Source organism: Saccostrea cucullata, unplaced genomic scaffold, assembly GCF_032062105.1.
Source record: "Saccostrea cucullata isolate Sc308-1 unplaced genomic scaffold, CSIRO_AGI_Scuc_v1 ctg443, whole genome shotgun sequence".
NCBI classification, from domain to species: domain Eukaryota; kingdom Metazoa; phylum Mollusca; class Bivalvia; order Ostreida; family Ostreidae; genus Saccostrea; species Saccostrea cuccullata.
Genome location: NW_026932961.1, coordinates 277285 through 296909, shown reverse-complemented (window position 1 = coordinate 296909; position 19625 = coordinate 277285). Strand labels below are relative to the sequence as shown.

General features: G+C 30.6%; 1 protein-coding gene across 1 annotated transcript; it reads left to right on the top strand.

Annotated features, from left to right (window-relative positions):
- The first annotated feature begins 10743 nt into the window (after window positions 1-10743).
- On the top strand, window positions 10744-11901 carry LOC134236656 (E3 ubiquitin-protein ligase TRIM56-like). Its single transcript, XM_062718829.1, has one exon. The coding sequence runs from the start codon at window positions 10744-10746 to the stop codon at window positions 11899-11901; it is 1158 nt and encodes a 385-aa protein (XP_062574813.1).
- Window positions 11902-19625: the final 7724 nt, after the last annotated feature.

Genomic DNA, 19625 nt, shown 5'->3' with positions numbered 1-19625 from the left:
ATGATCTGTGCACGATTTCAGTTATCTTCAAACATGACAACTTTATTTTTAAATCCATAGCATCCATAAATAACTGCAAAACTATGAAAAGGGCATAAAACAAAAATCCTGGAGATCTGGTGTCTAGAAAGTGAGCCGCCCTATATATATTGATCAGGTGGTCGGAACATCCCTGGCCATCTAGTCAAAATCAACATAAAAATTAACAAAATTAATAGCCGAAAAATTAGAATAAAACACATCGGTCAAAATTAATCCAATGATAGGTTATATTTGTAAAAAATATCAATATACCGACCATTGGATATAAGTAATGCTGACTTTAAATAAGGTTGGTGAAATCCCTGTAACAAACTTATCTGTGCAGTAGCCTGCCTCGGCCTAAAAATTGATCGTTTTCTGAGCATAATCTTGAGAATGAGATTATTCTTATTCTTAAAAGTACCACTGTTATTCGATAATATGTGATTCCTATTAAATAAGTTGTTATTTCTTTTCAATAATTTGTAATTTGTGTTCGATGAATTCCTATTCCCACTGGAGGAAATGTGACAGTATGATTCATATTGATATATCATTCTCTTCGAAAACACGCATTTCCTATTCGATGTCATTCACATTTAAAAACATGCGATTCATATTCGCTAATTTTGCCATTTCTATTCGATAATTTTATCTTTCTTATTCGATAATTATTTGGTTTATATGCAATAAAGTTGTTGTTCGAAAACATACTAGCATCCATTTCTATTCGAAAAATACGATTCCTATTCGATAAACTTCTTATCTTATTGCATAATTTTATCTCTTCTATTGTGGAATCATTTTAATTCGTGGGGGTTAATGTTCGTGGGTAAGCAATATTTTGTTGGGTCGTGGGGACATATCTAGTGGGTAACTCATATATACAGAAGATTCAATCAATAAATATGTTGACAAAATAAATGTTTGTGGGGATGTAAATTCGTGGATAAAGGTGACCCACGAAATCCACGAACATTGGTCCCCCACGAACATTGATGATTCCACAGTATGCGATGTTTTTCTTATTCTTTTTCAATAATTGCGTTCTGGGAAATATGATAAAACTGGAACTGGTCGTAAACTCAATTAAATAGGAATGACACGTTTTACATTACCGTATAGCGGGTTATTTTAGCGGGGTGCTAATTTTGGCATTTTAATGGTAGCCCGCTAAAATTTTAATCGCTAAAATAGTAAGTTCTCTTCTAAGTGTGAATCTGCAAAGAGCTGAAACGCTGTGTCCGCTAAAATAAATTGCACCAAAATAATGGCATACCTTTGAGCAAGTAAAACGCCAAATATTACACCCGCCAAGAAATCCCGCTATACGGTATTATCGAATAAAAATCATTTTTATTATCGAATAGAAATGACAAAACTATCGAATAGGAAACACAAATTTTCGATTAGAATAACAACTTGAAGGTGATGAATTCTCGATAAATAAAATTTTTTTTTCGCAAAGACTCACAACTAATCGAATAGGAATTATATTACTAGTATATCGAACAGAAATGACATGGTTTAGAAAAAGAAACCAACATTTTAGATAACATAAAAGTATATTTATGCAACTTTTTACTCGCAATACCATAAACAGGTAATAGCGGAACATTACTTTACAAATAAGGAAAGTTCACTTTGGAAAAGAAGAAAAAGAAATCATTTCTTTTCTTATACAGTAAAGTCTCAGTTGGCCTTCATCTTCCATAGTCAGTAAAACTTCCAAACATGAAATAGTTGTGGCACATTTAGTGGTGACTTTAATTTAAAGTTCACTGGGATATATCGAGTCGACATATGAACTAACTATTGTTACTTGATCATACGTCATCGGTGTATCTAAATTTTGAGTTGAATCCTACAGCAAGTGTTTTCTTCTTGTCATGTAAAGTTTTTTTAAAAATATATATTCTGATTCTGCTCCCCGTTCCCGACGCCTATGTATGAGTACGTTTTGGTATTTACTACCAATAAGTGATATCACCTATTTGAAAAGGTGATGTCACTTATTCGAAAAGGTGATATCACCTATTCTAATTGTTGATATCACCTTCATTTCCAATAGGTGATTCAAATAGGTGATATCACTTATTCAAGTAGGTGATACCACCCATTCGAATTGGTGATATCACCTATTGGAATTGAATAGATGATATTACCTATTCGAATAGGTGATACCACTTATTCAAATAGGTGATATCACCAATTCGAATTTGTGATATCACTTATTGGAAATGAGTACGTGATATCACCTATTCGTGCTGAATGGGTAATATCATGTACCTATTTGAATAAGTGATATCACCTATTCAGTTTGAATTGGTGTTATTACCAATTCAAATAGGTGATAATACCTATTTGAATTTCTTACAACAATAAATAATGAATGCTGCCTATAATATATAGATTACCACTGGAACCAAAAAAATTCGGACTACCCAGTTTTCATATTTGTGAGCAAAACAAACTACTATTGCTTAAAATTAATTGCAAAACTGTAATCCATTGTCTCCTAGAATGATACTAGTAAGTTATAAAACGAAAGTGAACGTAAATAAGAATTAGGGACCTATAGTCCTGGGAGCCGTTGTTATTTCATACATAATTTGAATAGGTGATGTCACTTATTCGAATAAATTATATCCATTTTTAAAATGATATGGATATATCACCTATTCAAATAGGTGATATCACCTAATATTAAGTTTGAATAGGTGCATGAAATAACTTATTCGAATAAGTAATATCGCCCATTCTAATTGGTTATATCACCTACTAGTATTCAAAATCTGAATAGATGATATCACTTACTCGAATATGTGATATCACCAATTGAATAGGTGATATCACCTATTCAAACAGGTGATATAACTTTTTGGCAGTAAATACCAAAACGGCGCCTCAGACCTATGGATTAAATCACAGTTGTGCAAACCTAGTCATAAATATGCGTTTTTATACTGTTGAATTTTGAACCTGTTTTATGATCATAATTCCACGACCCGGCTCAGTTTTCAACGGACTAGGTTCTAAATTCAACACCTTTGGTCTCAGTTTTCAACGTTGAAAAATGACCCCCTGGTCAATTTTCAACCCGGTTAAAAATTCAACGTTACACCGGTCCTTTTATAGGATTACGCAGACATGTATGTAAGACATTTAAACTTTTTATGAACAAAATGTACATATGTATGACAAATATATAATTTCTCTGCTCGAGAGAGATGTAAAAAAAACTTAGGAATTTCAATTTTCAGATGCCATCATATATAATATTGCAAAATCCTTCATAAATGTTATCCCATAACTTTAGAAAGAATACAAGGTGCAATAAAAGTAAAAAAAAAAAAAAAAAAAAAAAAAAAAAAAAAGAAGTAGAAGAAAGAAAGAAAAGAAAGAATGACCCCCCTCCTTCCAAAAAAAAACCCCAAAGCTTTTCTAAAAATAAATTCTACTCAATCAATTCTTACTAATTGATTTTTAACATGTACAAAAATTAAAATCAACTTTAAAAATAATCGAAGAAAAACAAATAAACAAAGAAAAATTGAAATTAACATTTAGCTATTATTCTTTCTTTCAAAAAATCAGCAAACAGTTAAAACCCGTACTTATTTTAATTTTCTCCATTCATAAATTTACTCAATTATACTTCTCTGAAGTGGGTTCTCAATTATCCGGATTGTAACTTGAAATGTGGATAAATATAGTAAAATTGATATATACAAGGCGTTAGGTTACTTCAGGCTTGGCAAATGATTTTGAATACTCGTCAAAATTTGGCATCTTCACATTTCTGTAAAAATCTGTATTTTTCCCTTTCATAGGATTATGGCATTCAGAGTGTTATATACATATATATGACAAAATAAAATTTTTCTTCGCTCAAAACAAATGTAACTAGAGGTACTATGAGCAAAGAGCTCAGTAAATGATACCCCCGCCTCCCATATGAATATAATGGCAGTGTCCATGCTTTGCTATTGGAAACCCAAAATATATATGTGTCGGATCAAAAAAGTAAAATAGGAGGTGCACAATGGCAATATGTAATATTCTGTGAAAGTCTCATCAAATTTCATTCAGTGGTATGAGAGGATTTTACGGATAAGAGATGGGTACCCCAAAGCGTAACATACAGACAGACGGACATACAGATCACTATATATATACCCTCCCGGGGTATAAAAAAGAATTTCAACTATCATATGCCATGATGTATATTGCGAAATCCATCATTAATATAACCATATAACTTTAAGAAGAATATATCTAATTTCAAATGACTTTTAGCACGGTTTAAAAAAAAAGAACATAATAATAATAAATTCAAAAAATCCAAAGCTTTTCTAAAAATAATTTCGGCTCAATCAATTCGTAATTACTGATTTTTCAACATGTATAAAATTTGAAAAAAAACAAAACAAAACAAAACAAAAGATATATATAGACAGAAAGGAAACAAACCCGAAAAAACCCAGCCAAAGAAAAATTTAATTCAATTTTTCAGCTATTATTCTTTCTTTCAAAAATCTGCAAAGAGTAATAACCCATAGTTATTATTCTCTTTTCATGTAAATTTACTCAATTATACTATTTGAAATGGGTTCTTGAATATTCGAATTTTAAAATACAGCTGTATAGATACGTATAATAGGAAAATCGATATATATACTGTATATTTGGCGTTAGGTTACTCCAGACTTGGCAAATGATTTTGAACATTTGTCCACATGTGACGTATTGCCTGACATCAACAATCCAAATAATTTTGAAATAGTTTTTCTTTCAGGATTTCTAAATTTCGTGCGCTTAGAGATCAGTTATTTGATTTTTTAAAATACATTGAAAGAACACTTGCAGACAAATGCAGACAGCATATACCAGCACGGTTGATTAAACTCTTTGAAAATAATTTCTATAAAAAAAGATTTCTAGGTGCCATGTGTGCAATGTATAGGTATTGAAAATCAATAAGTGTGAATTGATTGAGTCGATTTTATTTTTAGACAAGCTATCATGATCATCAATGTTGCCAAAAAAATTATATCACATATCTACATAAAAATACACTCATATGCAAGACCTCTTTGAAATAAAACGACGGCCTATCTATAATCAAATATACGATTTGTATATACGATCTATTTATTTTTGTCTTTTTAACTTGTACATTTGAAAGGACAAGATAAGTTAAGACCTCTGTTTGGCCCCTGATTTTGCGTGTCTTGTAGAATGATGCAACAGTTTATCAATAAAAACCTGTTGTCAACAAAAATGCCACAAAATGAGTAATGGTTCTAAGTTTTGGAAAATACAATGGTCACAGAGAGGTCAAAAAAGGGTCAATTTTCGAATTTTCTCGATTTTATGCAAATTTTCATCGATTTTAAAGCACATTTTGTTTCGGAAAACATAGAGCACAAGCTTGCCTATCTACCAAATTTGAATTCTCCAGAAGTGAAGTAATTTGGAAAAATGTCCCACTTCTTCATCCTCTCTTGACCTCTATGTAAGCTTTGAAGCCAAATAAGTGCTGGTTTTAAAGGAGCTGACTGGTTGTGGCCATTTTTAGGCTATTTTGATCTCCTTTAGAAGAAGAGCTCCATATAAATATGTAATAAAATGATTAAATTTTAAAATTAAAATTAATGATTTTTTTCTTTGCCAATTGATAATTGACAGCTTAAGATATCATATCTTAAAAATGAAGTTATATCTGGTGGTTAATTTGTTGATCCCCTAGCCTCCTTAAAGCAAACTATCACAATTTTACCAGTGTTTTCCATCAAATAAGGAGCCAAAGTCAGTCGTTACTCTATCTTGTCCTTTGTACAAGTACAAAAATATAGAAAGATACAATTTCGCGAAAAGACAAAATGTTCAATGTAAAATTATATATAATCTCTACATTTTATGTACTTAGGATATATCTAAATAGTTACGAAAACAGTTATCACTAAAATAAAAATACAGAATCATTAATTTTTTTATGATTCGAAAATAAAATTGACTAGATAAGAAAATAAATCTTTTTTGGATACAATTAATAAGATCCTGGAAGCTTCGCCTTTCAGAGAAAATATATTGAAATGTATTGGAATTGATTTTTTTTAAGGTGCATTTAAGAAATCTAGATGTTTAATTAATCCGCACGATTCACTATCATACAAAAGCGTCTGGAACGAGGCTTTGTTCATTTTACAATACAAACAAAATGCTCCAAACAAATCTAACTCAGATATTACGTAATATATGAAAAGTATGAATTGAATTGTTTTATGAATGCTATATTTAATAGTATTAAATATAGCATTCATAAAACAATTCAATTCATACTTTTCATATATTACGTAATATCTGAGTTAGATTTGTTTGGAGCATTTTGTTTGTATTGTAAAATGAACAAATTACATATACTTTAAGAAGATCTTAGTAATGAAAAAATATAAACTTCAAAATAACTTTAATAATGAAGAATAAATCAGATCATTATAAATTTTTCAATTTATATTAAAACTTTAAATCTAAATTCCTTTTTAATCAGAGGATATGGTCAATTTGTATGAGTTAAATTTAGCATCAGTCTGGACATTGTCATAATGTACAAATAGCATAGCATAATAATAGTCCATAAAGATAAACAAAAATTGTATGATATATAAAAAGAAATATAAAACTATATATTTTTCTTACCTTAAGATTTTTCGATTTGATCAATATCTGGTAGATTTGCCAAACTTCTGCGCATGTACAAGATGTACGTGGAATGTGCATGTGGTTTATATTTTACCGGAACATGTGACGTTTTATTTAAAGACACTTAAACCTATAAATATATTTTGGAATTTCCTTATTTTCAAAAAATGTCTTGCCAAATATTTAATGTCTTAGAGGATTCTATAAATAGAAACTTTAAAGTCCTTAAGTTTCAAAACTAAGCACAGCACAAATATACAGTACGTCCCCGAGGATATTTAATATTTTACTATTTATACATACGCCCTCTGCTTATTTTTATTATTATTATATATATATATTTTTTTTAGTAAATTGTAAGATGTTAATGATTCTCAAGAAATCGCCTTAGTTATCATTGTCTTGAAATTCTGATGTCGCTTGTTGGACGGCCTGAAGTATGCAATTAAATTTTTTACTGCTTATGCTATCACAAAAAAATGTGTTTTTAAAGTAAACAGGGTAAAAAAATAGATCATTTATGCAAATACACATTATTTAGAATTTGCATGTTCTATCAAAAAGTACTATAGTAAATAAAAGTGAAAACTTTAGAGCTTTGACTTTTCTATAATGAAAACTTTTGTGCTTTGACTAAAATAGCTATATTGAAAACTTTTGAGATTTGACTTTACTATATTGAAAACTTTGGTGCTTTTACTAAAATTATTATATTGAAAACTTTGGTGCTTTGACTAAAATAACTATATTGAAAACTTTTGAGCTTTGACTTTACTATATCGAAAACTTTGGAGCTTTGACTTAACTATATTGAAAACTTTGGTGCTTTGACTAAAATTACTATATTGAAAACTTTGGAGCCTTGACTTTACTGTATTGATAACTTTGGTGCTTTGACTAAAATTACTATATTGAAAACTTTGGTGCTTTGACTCTATACTATAGAGAAAACTTTTAAACTTTAATTAACCATAGTTTAAACTTTGATACGTTGATTTTCTATGGTAAAAACAGTTTGAAATTTTGATTTATTTTAGACTTTGATTTACTAATAGGAAAGTATTTCTTAGTCAAAATTGATAAAACCTTAAATATTTTTTTAAAATTAATTTATAAATTAACTTTAATAAGAACTTTAGAACTTTGATTTACTATATTGTAAAAACTTTGCAATTTTGATTAAAACAATAGAACTACTTTGACACTTTGATTTACTATAGGAAAACTACATCATCAAAGTGATACTTTGATAAACTTTATAAAATCTTGTGGAATTATGTTTACGTTTTGATTCCAAATCTTAACATTTTAAGATATTTTTTGTCAAAACTCATAAAATCTTCAGCGAACATTAATTTACAAACCCGACTTTGATTTACTGTAGTAAGAACTTTGGAACTAGCTTTAATTTACTACTGTAAAAAACTATAGTTTACTATTCATGAATGTAATTGTCAGGGAGATTTTAATTACATTCATGAAAAACAATATATATAGTTATTTAAAGTAGATACCCGATATAATTCGAAATTATTAAACAAGATAAATAATTCCTCGTGTAAGTAATAATGGGGTCCCATCAATTTCAAAGCATTATATAGGCTCTGAAAAATTATTCACTCTGATATCTCCACTTCCCTATCACAGTATTAGATAATCAGGCTCATTGTAATATGGTCTTATTTCAGCAATTAATTTTTGATATCAAAGATGAAGCATATGAAGGTAACGAACAGTATTAAAGATCAAAAGTCAATAAAACAATACAAAATAGGAGCAGAGCAAACACGGACCTCCAAAACATCAGAGGTGGGATCGGGTGCCATGGAGGAGTGACTATCCCCTGCTGACCGGTCACACCCGCCGTGTGCTCCCCATCATGATCTGGAAATGACGGAGAAATCTGTCGCCAATTCAGTGTACAAACAATGGACTAACAATTAGTATGAAAACATCAGTCATCATTTGACTCAGTGATAAGTAATTGTATTTGCTGACAAGGTCATTATATCGTTCATAGAACTTACATAAAAAGGAATTGAGTGCAATGCAATATAAAGATAACGGATAGAAACAAGCCCAAATGGCCATCACAAATAGTTTGCAGCGCAAAAAAGACCCTCTTAAAACACCAGAAGTAGAATCGGGTGCCATGGGCGAGTAAGCATCCCTTGACAACGCGTCGCACTCATAGACTGTCAAGTGTGCGTCATTTAATTGATAATTGATTATGTTCAATTTTTAAAAATATTTCCTTTGAAATCGAAATCCATGTCAATTTTGAAAAAAAAGAAATATCAAATGGAGAATGATTTATTGTAAATTAATAGTAATGTTATAAAATATATAAAAGAAATACTTGTACATGTATTTACTTTCAGTATCATATAGATATAAATATTAATATACTTTTTGCAGTAATTAAAGTTTTTTGATGAGAAGTTGTTATTATATGTACGAACGTTTGATTTTTAAAAAAAAAACTAGAAAGAGGCAGAGAAAAGTCAGTTCCTCATTTTTTGTCTTATAGATTTCAAATTATTAATTTACATAGCATGTTTGTATATTTCTCTTTCACTGTCTCCAATATCTACAAGAATGATATAAAAAGATTAGGGGTTTCTACTTCTTTTTTTAACACATGTCTTCAACAAAAGAACTAATCGGAAACTAATTTTAGAATTAGATATTTACTTTCATATCTTTTCTTTAAGTCATTTGAAAGTTCTTAAGATAAAGTGGATCTTTTTTGTTGAAAAGCATATATATATATCACGTAATATATTATTAGATTCAAGCTATTTTTAACATGAACAATATAAAGGTAATTTCACAAATGTGATGTTCATAAGAATTCATTTCACATTACAGATGACACAAATAAACTTTAAGTTTATTAAATTCTTGAAAAAACAACTTATGTTTAATTTTTTTTTTTTACAAAAAAGTTTAAGAGCGTATGTATTTATCTTATATTTAGCGTTTCCACAATAATGGTATTTAAAGTGACAAAAAATGATTCAACAAAATTGTAAAGTTTATCAAGTTGAAACATGAATGCAGGAATGGGTGACATCATTTATAATCAAAATAGGTTTAAAAATATATATCGATCCAAGCATTTTTTTGGGGGGCAGTATCAGTCCTTAGAGTATTAATTTGAAATGCGTAATTTTTTAAAGGTGTCTTTGATATTTAAAAAAAAACTTGAAAGAGTCGAGTTTAGAGAATTCAAAGATGTACAAGAACGATATACAATGCATTGTAGAAGAAGTCTGAATTCTTCTGAAATCCAATTTTTACTCAAGTCACAGGCGCTTGACGTTTTTTACCTTCCTTTTCATAAAAAAATATTATCATAGTATATAGGATATTTTTATTTATGAAAAGAAAGGTTAAAAACGTCAAGCGCCTGTGCTCAATGTTTACTTTCTTATGATTAAATTTTCAAGCCTTAAAAATTAACATCAATGATAAAGTTCGATCAGCCCTACCTACGCTAGATTCCTAAACTTTATAAAAATCTAACGACTGCTTCTTCACGGAAAATATAAAATCGTAAAAATTAAATATTCCCCGATTGATTCTCAAACAATGAGCAACATTTCAACAACAATTATTATTCATTTGATGAAAAGAACACTCTATAGTTCAGTAAAATGCAATAAAAAATGTACTCAATGTTCTTCATTCGAATGGTCTGATATTATGAGATAGATAACTCATAGATACATGACAATTACGAAATACGTCGTACATATTTAAATTAAAATCCATTCAGTCATGAAGCCAACACAAGGAATTGGAGTAAAAAGAATCCAGCCCTAAGTATCACTGGTATTCTGCCCGTGATTCCGATAATTTCCGACAAGATATTTCAGGGTGCTTGCGCTCGTTTGGGGTTGTCATATATAAATCACACCAGGAAGAGTAAAACCGACTTGAATTTAGAAGAAATGTCAAGCTAAATCGAAAGTAGATTTTCTCTGAATTCCTAGTGAAATATTTACTACAAAAATGGCTTCACAGGACTTCTTTGAGGATGTTAAGGATATAACGGCATGTCCCGTTTGCTTTGATACATTTAAAACTCCAAGGTACATTCCTTGCTTACATACCTTTTGTCAGGATTGTTTACATAAACATATTGTGGCAGCAATGTCCAAAAAAGCATCGTTAATGGGATTCCATTGTCCAATCTGTCGTGAATTTGTTCCTAATCCAGCAAAGTTTGCGGAGCCGGAGAAATGGGCGGAATATTTTCCGAAAAACCCTGCCGTAGAATTTATCATCGACAACGGAGGTACTGCAGCCCTGAAACACTGCAAACCGTGCCAAAACGACAACGAAGAAGAAGAAGCCAATGAGATGTGTAGGACCTGTATGGAACCATTATGTAAAATGTGTGCAAAATATCATAAACGTGGAACGGTTACAAGACACCATGATGTCATTCCATTGCATGAATTCGAAAAATTAGTGCATGGTGGTCAACAAGAGATGGTTTGTGAAAGGCATGATTCAAGACCATTAGAGGTCTTTTGTTATGATCACAAAACTTCTTGTTGTGTCGTATGCAGCATTGATGAGCACGGGCTATGCAGAAATAAAGGCACGATCGAAAACGAGGCTGACTTGATAGACGAAGGAGGAGAAGATGATGTTTTGTTGTCTGAAATAGAAAACATTCATCGACATCTACATGAATTCAAGAACCGTCAGGAAAAAAATCGAACCAAAATTGAAGATAAAGCCGATGAAATAACAGGGGAAACAAAGAAAATTAAACAACAAATTATCGAAAAATTAGATAGCCTTGAAAATGATCATCTAGAGAAGTTGGCAAAAGCAATGAAATCAGCAAGAAAGGCCATGGATGAAAATATGGAAATTATTTCCGATTTGCTTGATTTTTCAAATCATTGTAAAAACACAATGCAAAATGCAAAGACGACAAAACATTGTTTAAACTATGTGCATAGTTTTCACCAGGTGAGAAAACAAGTAAAACGACTTAAAAGCACGAAGATTTCACTGAAGAAGATTGACATATCCGTGAAATTTTCAGACATTTACCAGCAATTCATCGGCTTAGATCAATTGGCATCATTATCTCAACGCGAGAAATCAAAACATCTGTCACTCAGAATGAACCCCCAAAAGAAGCTGAATTAGAAATGATTGGAAAATGGGAATTCCCCCTGACATCTGGCAATATAACTTTTTAAACTTGTACAAAAAACACATGCTTACGAATCTTGCAGTCTGCAGATCAAGAATATATGATTTTAAAGGGGCCAACCGCATGTAAGCTCTTGCATGCTGTTCTTCCGAAAGAAATCGTATCTGTTACTGAAAAAGAAAAATTCTGAAATATTACACGTACAAGTATTCGCTTACCAAAGAAAAAACAACTTGTCATCAGAGAGTGATGTTATAGTTTATCTTTTCACCAAGATTCATTATTTATTATATGCAAAAACTCAATCAAGGAATAAGATACCGGGGGAATGTAAAAAAAAATCCCGATACAATTTCCATCAAAATATCTTGTGATTTTCCATATTGGAAACATTGTTTACCTAAAATTTTATAATAAGAGAAGCTTCAACCCACACCTATCGACCAAGAAAGACGGCAATTCTGGATTATTCTGAATATATGAAATTGTCCTGAATTAAAACGTCTTCATAGATTGGCCAAGGATTTTGCCAAAAAAAACGTACGTTCCATGATTTGAAAGCACCAGCATTCACAGGTTTTCCATATTTGTTAGAGAAAAATCAAATTTTATTCGTCGTGATTTTATTCATTTTTTGTGTACACTGATGAGGGGAAGAGCATTCAATCATTGTGAATAAATAAACAGTGTAGTAAAGTATATATCGAAGTAAATATTATTTTAATTGTGATTTTTTTTAATATTGCAGTTTTTTCTTTCCGTTTATATATTGAAATGGCGGGAAAATTTCGATTATTATTAAATAATTTTAAACATTTAGTTCATAGATATCCAGATTTGCTGTGTGAATGATCTATTTAGTATACTTGGAAGACGCAAGGGCCAAAAGTGTTTACTGACAATTTTCAAAAATCGATATCTTTTTTGTTCACTTGAGTCTTCCACATATATCATTAATTATACTTCTCTGCTTAATCTTTTGAAATGCAACTTTACATTACACGATGAATGTATCAAATTTCAACTGTAACTACACTTTTGTTTGTATGTATGTATTTCATTATTATTATTATTATCATTATTATTATTAGGAATTATTGATTATTATCAAGTTATTGCATATAACTAAGGAACAAGTTTTCTTAAGGCAACCACATTATTTTCAGAGTCATTTACACAATAATTTTAAATCTTTAAAAAATCTACCCCCAATCATGTTTTATATGGCTAAGTGGGTAAATACCACGCAGAAATGTTTATTAAGCCAAATTTCTTTTTGGTTTTGGCATAGACTTGTTAGTGGTAAACAAGACAAAATATCTTTTCTCTTACATATAAATTGTCATTTAAACTTAGAGAACATGATTTACTATTAGTAATGCAGTCTAAGTGAATTAATTATGTTCACTTGAAAACAAAAACAGTAAATGACTGTGGAATGACTGAGGTTTGGTTACAACAGTTTTCTCCAAAGAAAATATTAATGTGAAAATTGGTAAAAACTAGATAAATTGATCAATTTAGGCAGAAATGGTATGCCAGTGTTTTGATATGCCAAAAAAACCTCTTAATTATAGATTAATAAAGTTAGAACATTGCTTAGAAAAATATTTGCTTCCAAAGGACTTGAAAAAAGATTTATCTAAATTTGAGATGTATGAATCAGATTTCCAATTTAGAAAGGTTGCATTGGGGAGTTGAAAGAGATGATCGAATAAATTGTGATCCTTGTTCCTCTAACAATTTAGGAGATGAATTCTACTACCTTATAGAATGTTCGTTTTTCAAGAGAGAACGAAAAAAAAAACTTGTTTGAAATATTTTTTATGCTAACACTAATGTTATCAAATTTCAAGACTTGTTAAATTGTTAGGACACTTGGGTCACTTGGGTCAATTTTTGGACTAACTTGCTAAATTTTGCTTAATTTTCTTGTCAGTAATTTTAAAATAAATATTAATAAAACTACTGTGTAACATATGTTGGAATACATTATACAATGTCAATACGGTGGTTTAGACACCTGAGGAGTACAGTATTCACTGAGTCCGAATACTCCTATTGTACTTCGAAGGTGGCTTAATCATCGTACTGACATAAAAAAAACCCCAGCAATAACTCTTTTATTATATGTTTAAATGATAGCACTCCTACAAGGCTTTTTTTGCTTTAATTGAAAGTTTTAACGTAAATTTTCAGCAAGAACACATTGTACCAGGAAAAATGGAACAGGATTAATTCAATATATTGACCTGCAATAATTTCTTATTTTGACCTGAAAGGTCACGTGCAGATCAATATAAAGTAGTATTTTTCCAACATTGTTGGATTCCAGCCAATCAGAGAGAGGGAAATTATTCAATCATATAATAAATAAGTTTATTTTATACTGGCAAAGGCCTTCAAGGCCTTTGATGTTCTGAACTAAACCTGTACTTATACTGTAGATCACTCAGTTATCGCGACACCTTATTTTCGCGGGATATGCATTGATTCTTGATAAGCGAGAAAAAATTTTCTCTGACCAATTCGCCACGCAGACGACATTTCAGCTTATATAAAGTACATTGTAATATATATCAATGTATTTTTTAATTTGGTCTAAATTTGCAGCCCCCTGGGTATCCTAAAAACTTTTCAAAGGAAACAAAACAGACAAACAAATTTTCATTAGCCTATAAATGTTTTTTCTGTTTTTGTTAATACTCAAACTAATAAGAATGGATTCTAAAAGAAAAAAGTTAGTTTAATACTCCTAAAATTTATCACAATGACGGGACCGGTACAAAAGTAAGGAAGCCCTGGAGGGACAGTGACATGACTTAGTTCTTATCAACTTCCCTAACTTATGCAGCAATTAATATACCTTCATCACCTGCATTCAGAGTTTATGCATCTCAGTTGATTCGATGCGCAAGAGCATGCTCTGCGTATGAACAATTTCTAAAAATTTGAAGATTACTGGTATTGACAAACAAGTTGATGAAACAAGAATTTCAGCAGTCTCGTTTACAATCATCATTTCGCAAGTTCTATGGTCGATGCAATGACATTGTCAGCGAATACAATTTATCATTAAGTAAAATGCTGACAGACTTTTTCATATTAATTGTTAGTCCATTATTTATTATTGAATTATTGAATATAATTGTTTTACTGGATTAAGGTCTTAATATCTTTCATTAATACAAAACAAGATTGCCACTTTTACTAAGTATTACGAATAAAAGTAAAATTTGTGAGTGCACGGATGTGTCAATCAAACCCACCCAAAAATTTGAAGTTTCAGTAACTTTTAGATGAAGTAAAATTTTTAATCTTTTTTTATGTGAAAGGCTATTAAAATATACAAATCGTAATATTATAAAGAAAATATTAACTTCAAATCTGTGTCCATGCACCTTTAATCTTGAATACTGTTCGTTATCTCCATCTGTTTCATTCCATACATCTGCAATCTTTGATGTAAAGATTTATGATGCCTCATATATCCTTTGTTTTACTTTAAAAAGACATGACTTTTTAAAAAGATTTTTTTTTTGGAAAAATATTATTAATACAATGTATAATGAATGCGTCTCTTGGATTATGTACTGTAACTCATTTTAAAAAATGGCCTCCCTTTGGTACTCAGTGCAAAAAATGTTGTTCTCCCATTGTTTTCTTCGATGAAAGAAAATCATTGCCCCATGCCTGTCCATACCGGTCCCATCATTGTAATAAATGTTGCATGTCTATAGTCTCTGAATAAGATTAACACGAAGCACAGGAACATCTCTCTGTTCAAACCAGTTACATTTGCCTAATGGCTGGGTGTTTGCTTTGTGATCCAGAAGCAGGAATACGATTCTCGTTCACCGCAACGAGTCAAATTTAAGAGCTAAATGGGTAGTTACTTTTTCATTACCAAAGCAATCGGCATTCAATTTAGAAGAAAAATTAATGGTAATGAACGATACTCCTATAAAACCGAGGTCCAGCATAAATATTTTTTCTGTATTTGGATGTTAGCAGGATAAAGTATATACATACATGTATATAATTTTATATACAGCACAACGCAATTTTTAAACTCACATGGTTTTTCGCACAAATTAAGGTCACATTATTCTTGCAATAAAGCTTAACAAAATCAATTTTCAGCACGAGACATAACCCTTATATGTAATAAATATCTCATGTAAAAGGTATATATACTAAAGAATCATAATTGTAAGTTTTCAAAGTCGATGTTTTAAAGGGAACTTGATTAATAAATGGCATGATGTGGTGAATATATGATTCTGCAGTAGGTATATACAAATTAAACCAATCGAGCTTTCTTCCATACTATTAAGTAAAAATATCCACACTGACTTTTTAGAGGAGTAATTTTCTTGGTACTTTGCACGTCTTCCGTACTCGCCTTGGTTTTGTCGAAATTGATCGCCGAAAAATGACAATGCTGTATTAAGAAAACATGCCAAAACATAGTATTATTTATCAGTAAAAATAGCAAATTTTCACTATTGAAAAGAAAATTATTTTTCAGTAATTAAGGTCTGAAACTTTGAAAATTTTGCGGTTGGACGTATCTTTCATGATGCAAAATTTCAGAAAGTAACCCTGAAATAATGCCAGCTTTTTAACATAGAAAGCAGTCGAACAGCTTAGAAATACTGTAATCATCTTGCGCTTTAGAGTCATATATTTACATCCGCTGAATATTTTCTCCTTTATTTCTTAAGAAAACCCATTGCATTAATCACTGCATGAACTACAGTCGGCATGTCGCCTGTACAGATTTCTTGATCAGTGGCTGTTCCATCAATGGAACGTATAAAGACGTTCGCATCATTAGTACAATAATTAATCTTTTTTAATCCAACTTTAAATGATTATTTAAACAGATATAAATATAAACAATAAAATGTCTTTCTTTTTTGTTATTACCGGAATTAACGGTCGCAGCCATTGCAGAAAAAATTTACATATGTATTTTTTCTGCAATAGCTGCTTCTGTTAATTACAGTAATAACAAACAAAGAAAGCATTTTATTGTTTAAATTAATGCACAGAAAATACAGACGTTACATGAGCTGAATTGTTTTGTGCCAAGCCAAGGCAAAGGACTGCTTTACAAAGAACGGATACAAAGACGAGTGCATTTGACGAGAAACCATGAAAAAATATTTCGGCGCTGTCATATTATATCATTCAAGATTACTTTGAAATCTTACCAATTATTATGTAGAAATTATGTTCCAAGTTTAATTGTGATTTAAAATGAAATCAAATGAATTAGTTATAGATCACTATTAAGTATGTTTTGTTGCCTTGTTACTCAATTTCGCATTTATACATGTAACAATGTGATGTAAATTTGTGCAAACAACCATCATAAGAGTTTAAAAAGTGTGTTAAGTTGTATATATTATTTCGTTATACAGATAATAATGCATACCCTATTCCATATCACATCCTGTATTAGCCCGAGACAATAATATCAGTCAGAGGGCCGAAGGCCGAATGTTCATTGCCGTACAATATGATGGCCATTTTAAAAGTTATTTGAAGCACTTTGATATGGCGTGTAAAACGTTGCTAAATTCGATAATCTTGTGTTGTATATTCAAAATCTTGTGATGTATAAGTTATCAGAAATTGTCAAAAAATAATTATATATAAAATACTTTCTATCGTCTAAGAAGATTAATTATTTGCTTAAAATATGCGAAAGGTATTCATCAGGTATCCCTGTCTGCGTCATATTCTATAAATAAAGGTTGTACTATCAGGCTAACACAAATGCGGGGAACTTCCTTAATGACTTGATGTACGCTTTGATGCAAAACTCCCCGCTAAGGACACATCTTTGAATAATCGTTTGACCTTAAATAATCTTGCTGCATCAGTGTTTATTTACTTCTGTTGGTATATAAATCCCCAAAATGATACCTGTGACACATATTTTACGCTGTTAAATTCTAGTTACATTTTAATTAATTTTTAAAACTTTTTAATGCTATATATGACATAGAGATATATAATATCTTCTCAATGTCTGAATCGGCTTGTTTTTAAACTGTCATCGCGGTTTTGGTTGTTTATGGTGAAACACCGTCTACCACTATCTATCCTTATTGATTCAAGAATAGTCTCATACTGGTGTAAGTTAATGAATAGTACAGATAAGAAAATTCCATGTATATTATACCAATATTTAATTGCTAACTCACAATCTGAACTTGATAAGAATACTTGGATTGACTGTGTTCAACATATTTTTGATTCATGTGGACTATCTCACATTTGGAATGAACAGTTTTATTATAATCCTAATCAAGACTGGGTTACATCTGTTGCTAAACAAAGATTTATATAAAAATGGCATTCTGATATTAATAGTTCTTCTGAAGGTAATTTGTATAAAACTTTTAAAACAAATTTTGAGTGTGAAAATTATTTAAGAGTCAAAATCAGCAAGCATCGAGCATTTAGTTAAAAAATGTGGAAAGTGGCATAGAAACAGATTTGGTTAAAACTCATATATAAATTTTCAGAACAAAGGGTATGATAGAAAAAAGCAAGCAAAAAATAATTTTTCGCATTGTTGCTATGGAAACCACGCGCCTTTCAAATAGCGTGTTTTGTACTTTATCATGACACTTGAATTTATGGTTAAACAAATACTTTTTTATTACTAGCCATTAAAAAAAGCTTTTTAAAGTATTATTTTATTAATATAAATATACTCTATTTTAACAACTGTTGATTATTGAAATTCTCTTCACATTTTGTTAAATATAACTAGTTTTTGGAGGTTTATTTTGCTTAAAAAAACAGCAAATTTGAAGAACTCTATAAAAAACCTACAACCACATCAAAGCTTATCAACATAAAATATTTATTAAACAGTATTTGTTCTAGAAGAATCAAGAAAAAAATCTGCAGGCAACTAAAGCATTTATATATGATAACGGATTTAAATCCATAATTTTCTGTCACTTTTGCTTCAAATTACCTCCCTTTGGTAGAGCTCTCTAACATAGGAGGAGTAAACGATAGTTTGCTTACATTGTTTTCAATAACAATAGTCGATTTTCCAATTATACATGATATAAGGAGCCCTGACGTCACAATTATCAATGCTTTAAGCGATACCAGACATTACGACGCGCGGCTTATTTGACCTGATACAGCTATAGTTTGCGTAAAGTGCCAGTATGGTTAAACATTGTTGTTGGGGAACCTGTAAGAGTGATTCACGGTATTCAGAAAGACAGCACATGAGTGGAGTAACGTGGATTCCTTTTCCAAAACCGTTTTCCCAGGCAGATAAATGCCAGAGGTGGGTGAAACTGTGTGGTAGGAAAAACTTCTCCGTAGCTAATGTAAACAAGTCCACTTATATATGCTCCAAGCATTTTGTATCTGGAAGGCCTACTGAAGAGCACCCAGACCCGTTGCCAGCATCAGGCACTTCGTTTGATATAGAGAGAGCATACAGGAAAAAGAGACGAGTGTTGTCCAGAGTTGACACTGACAATGGAAATGGACCACATGAAAATAAAATAAAAAATGGTACATGATCTATAAATCACCTTTGTGACAAGTTCAAATGAATATCACTCATTATATACTAGTATTAAAATTGATCTGCTGTATTGTTGAGTAATATTTTTTCTGTTATGTATTTTGGTTTAATTTATAATTTATCTACAAAATGACATTTTTT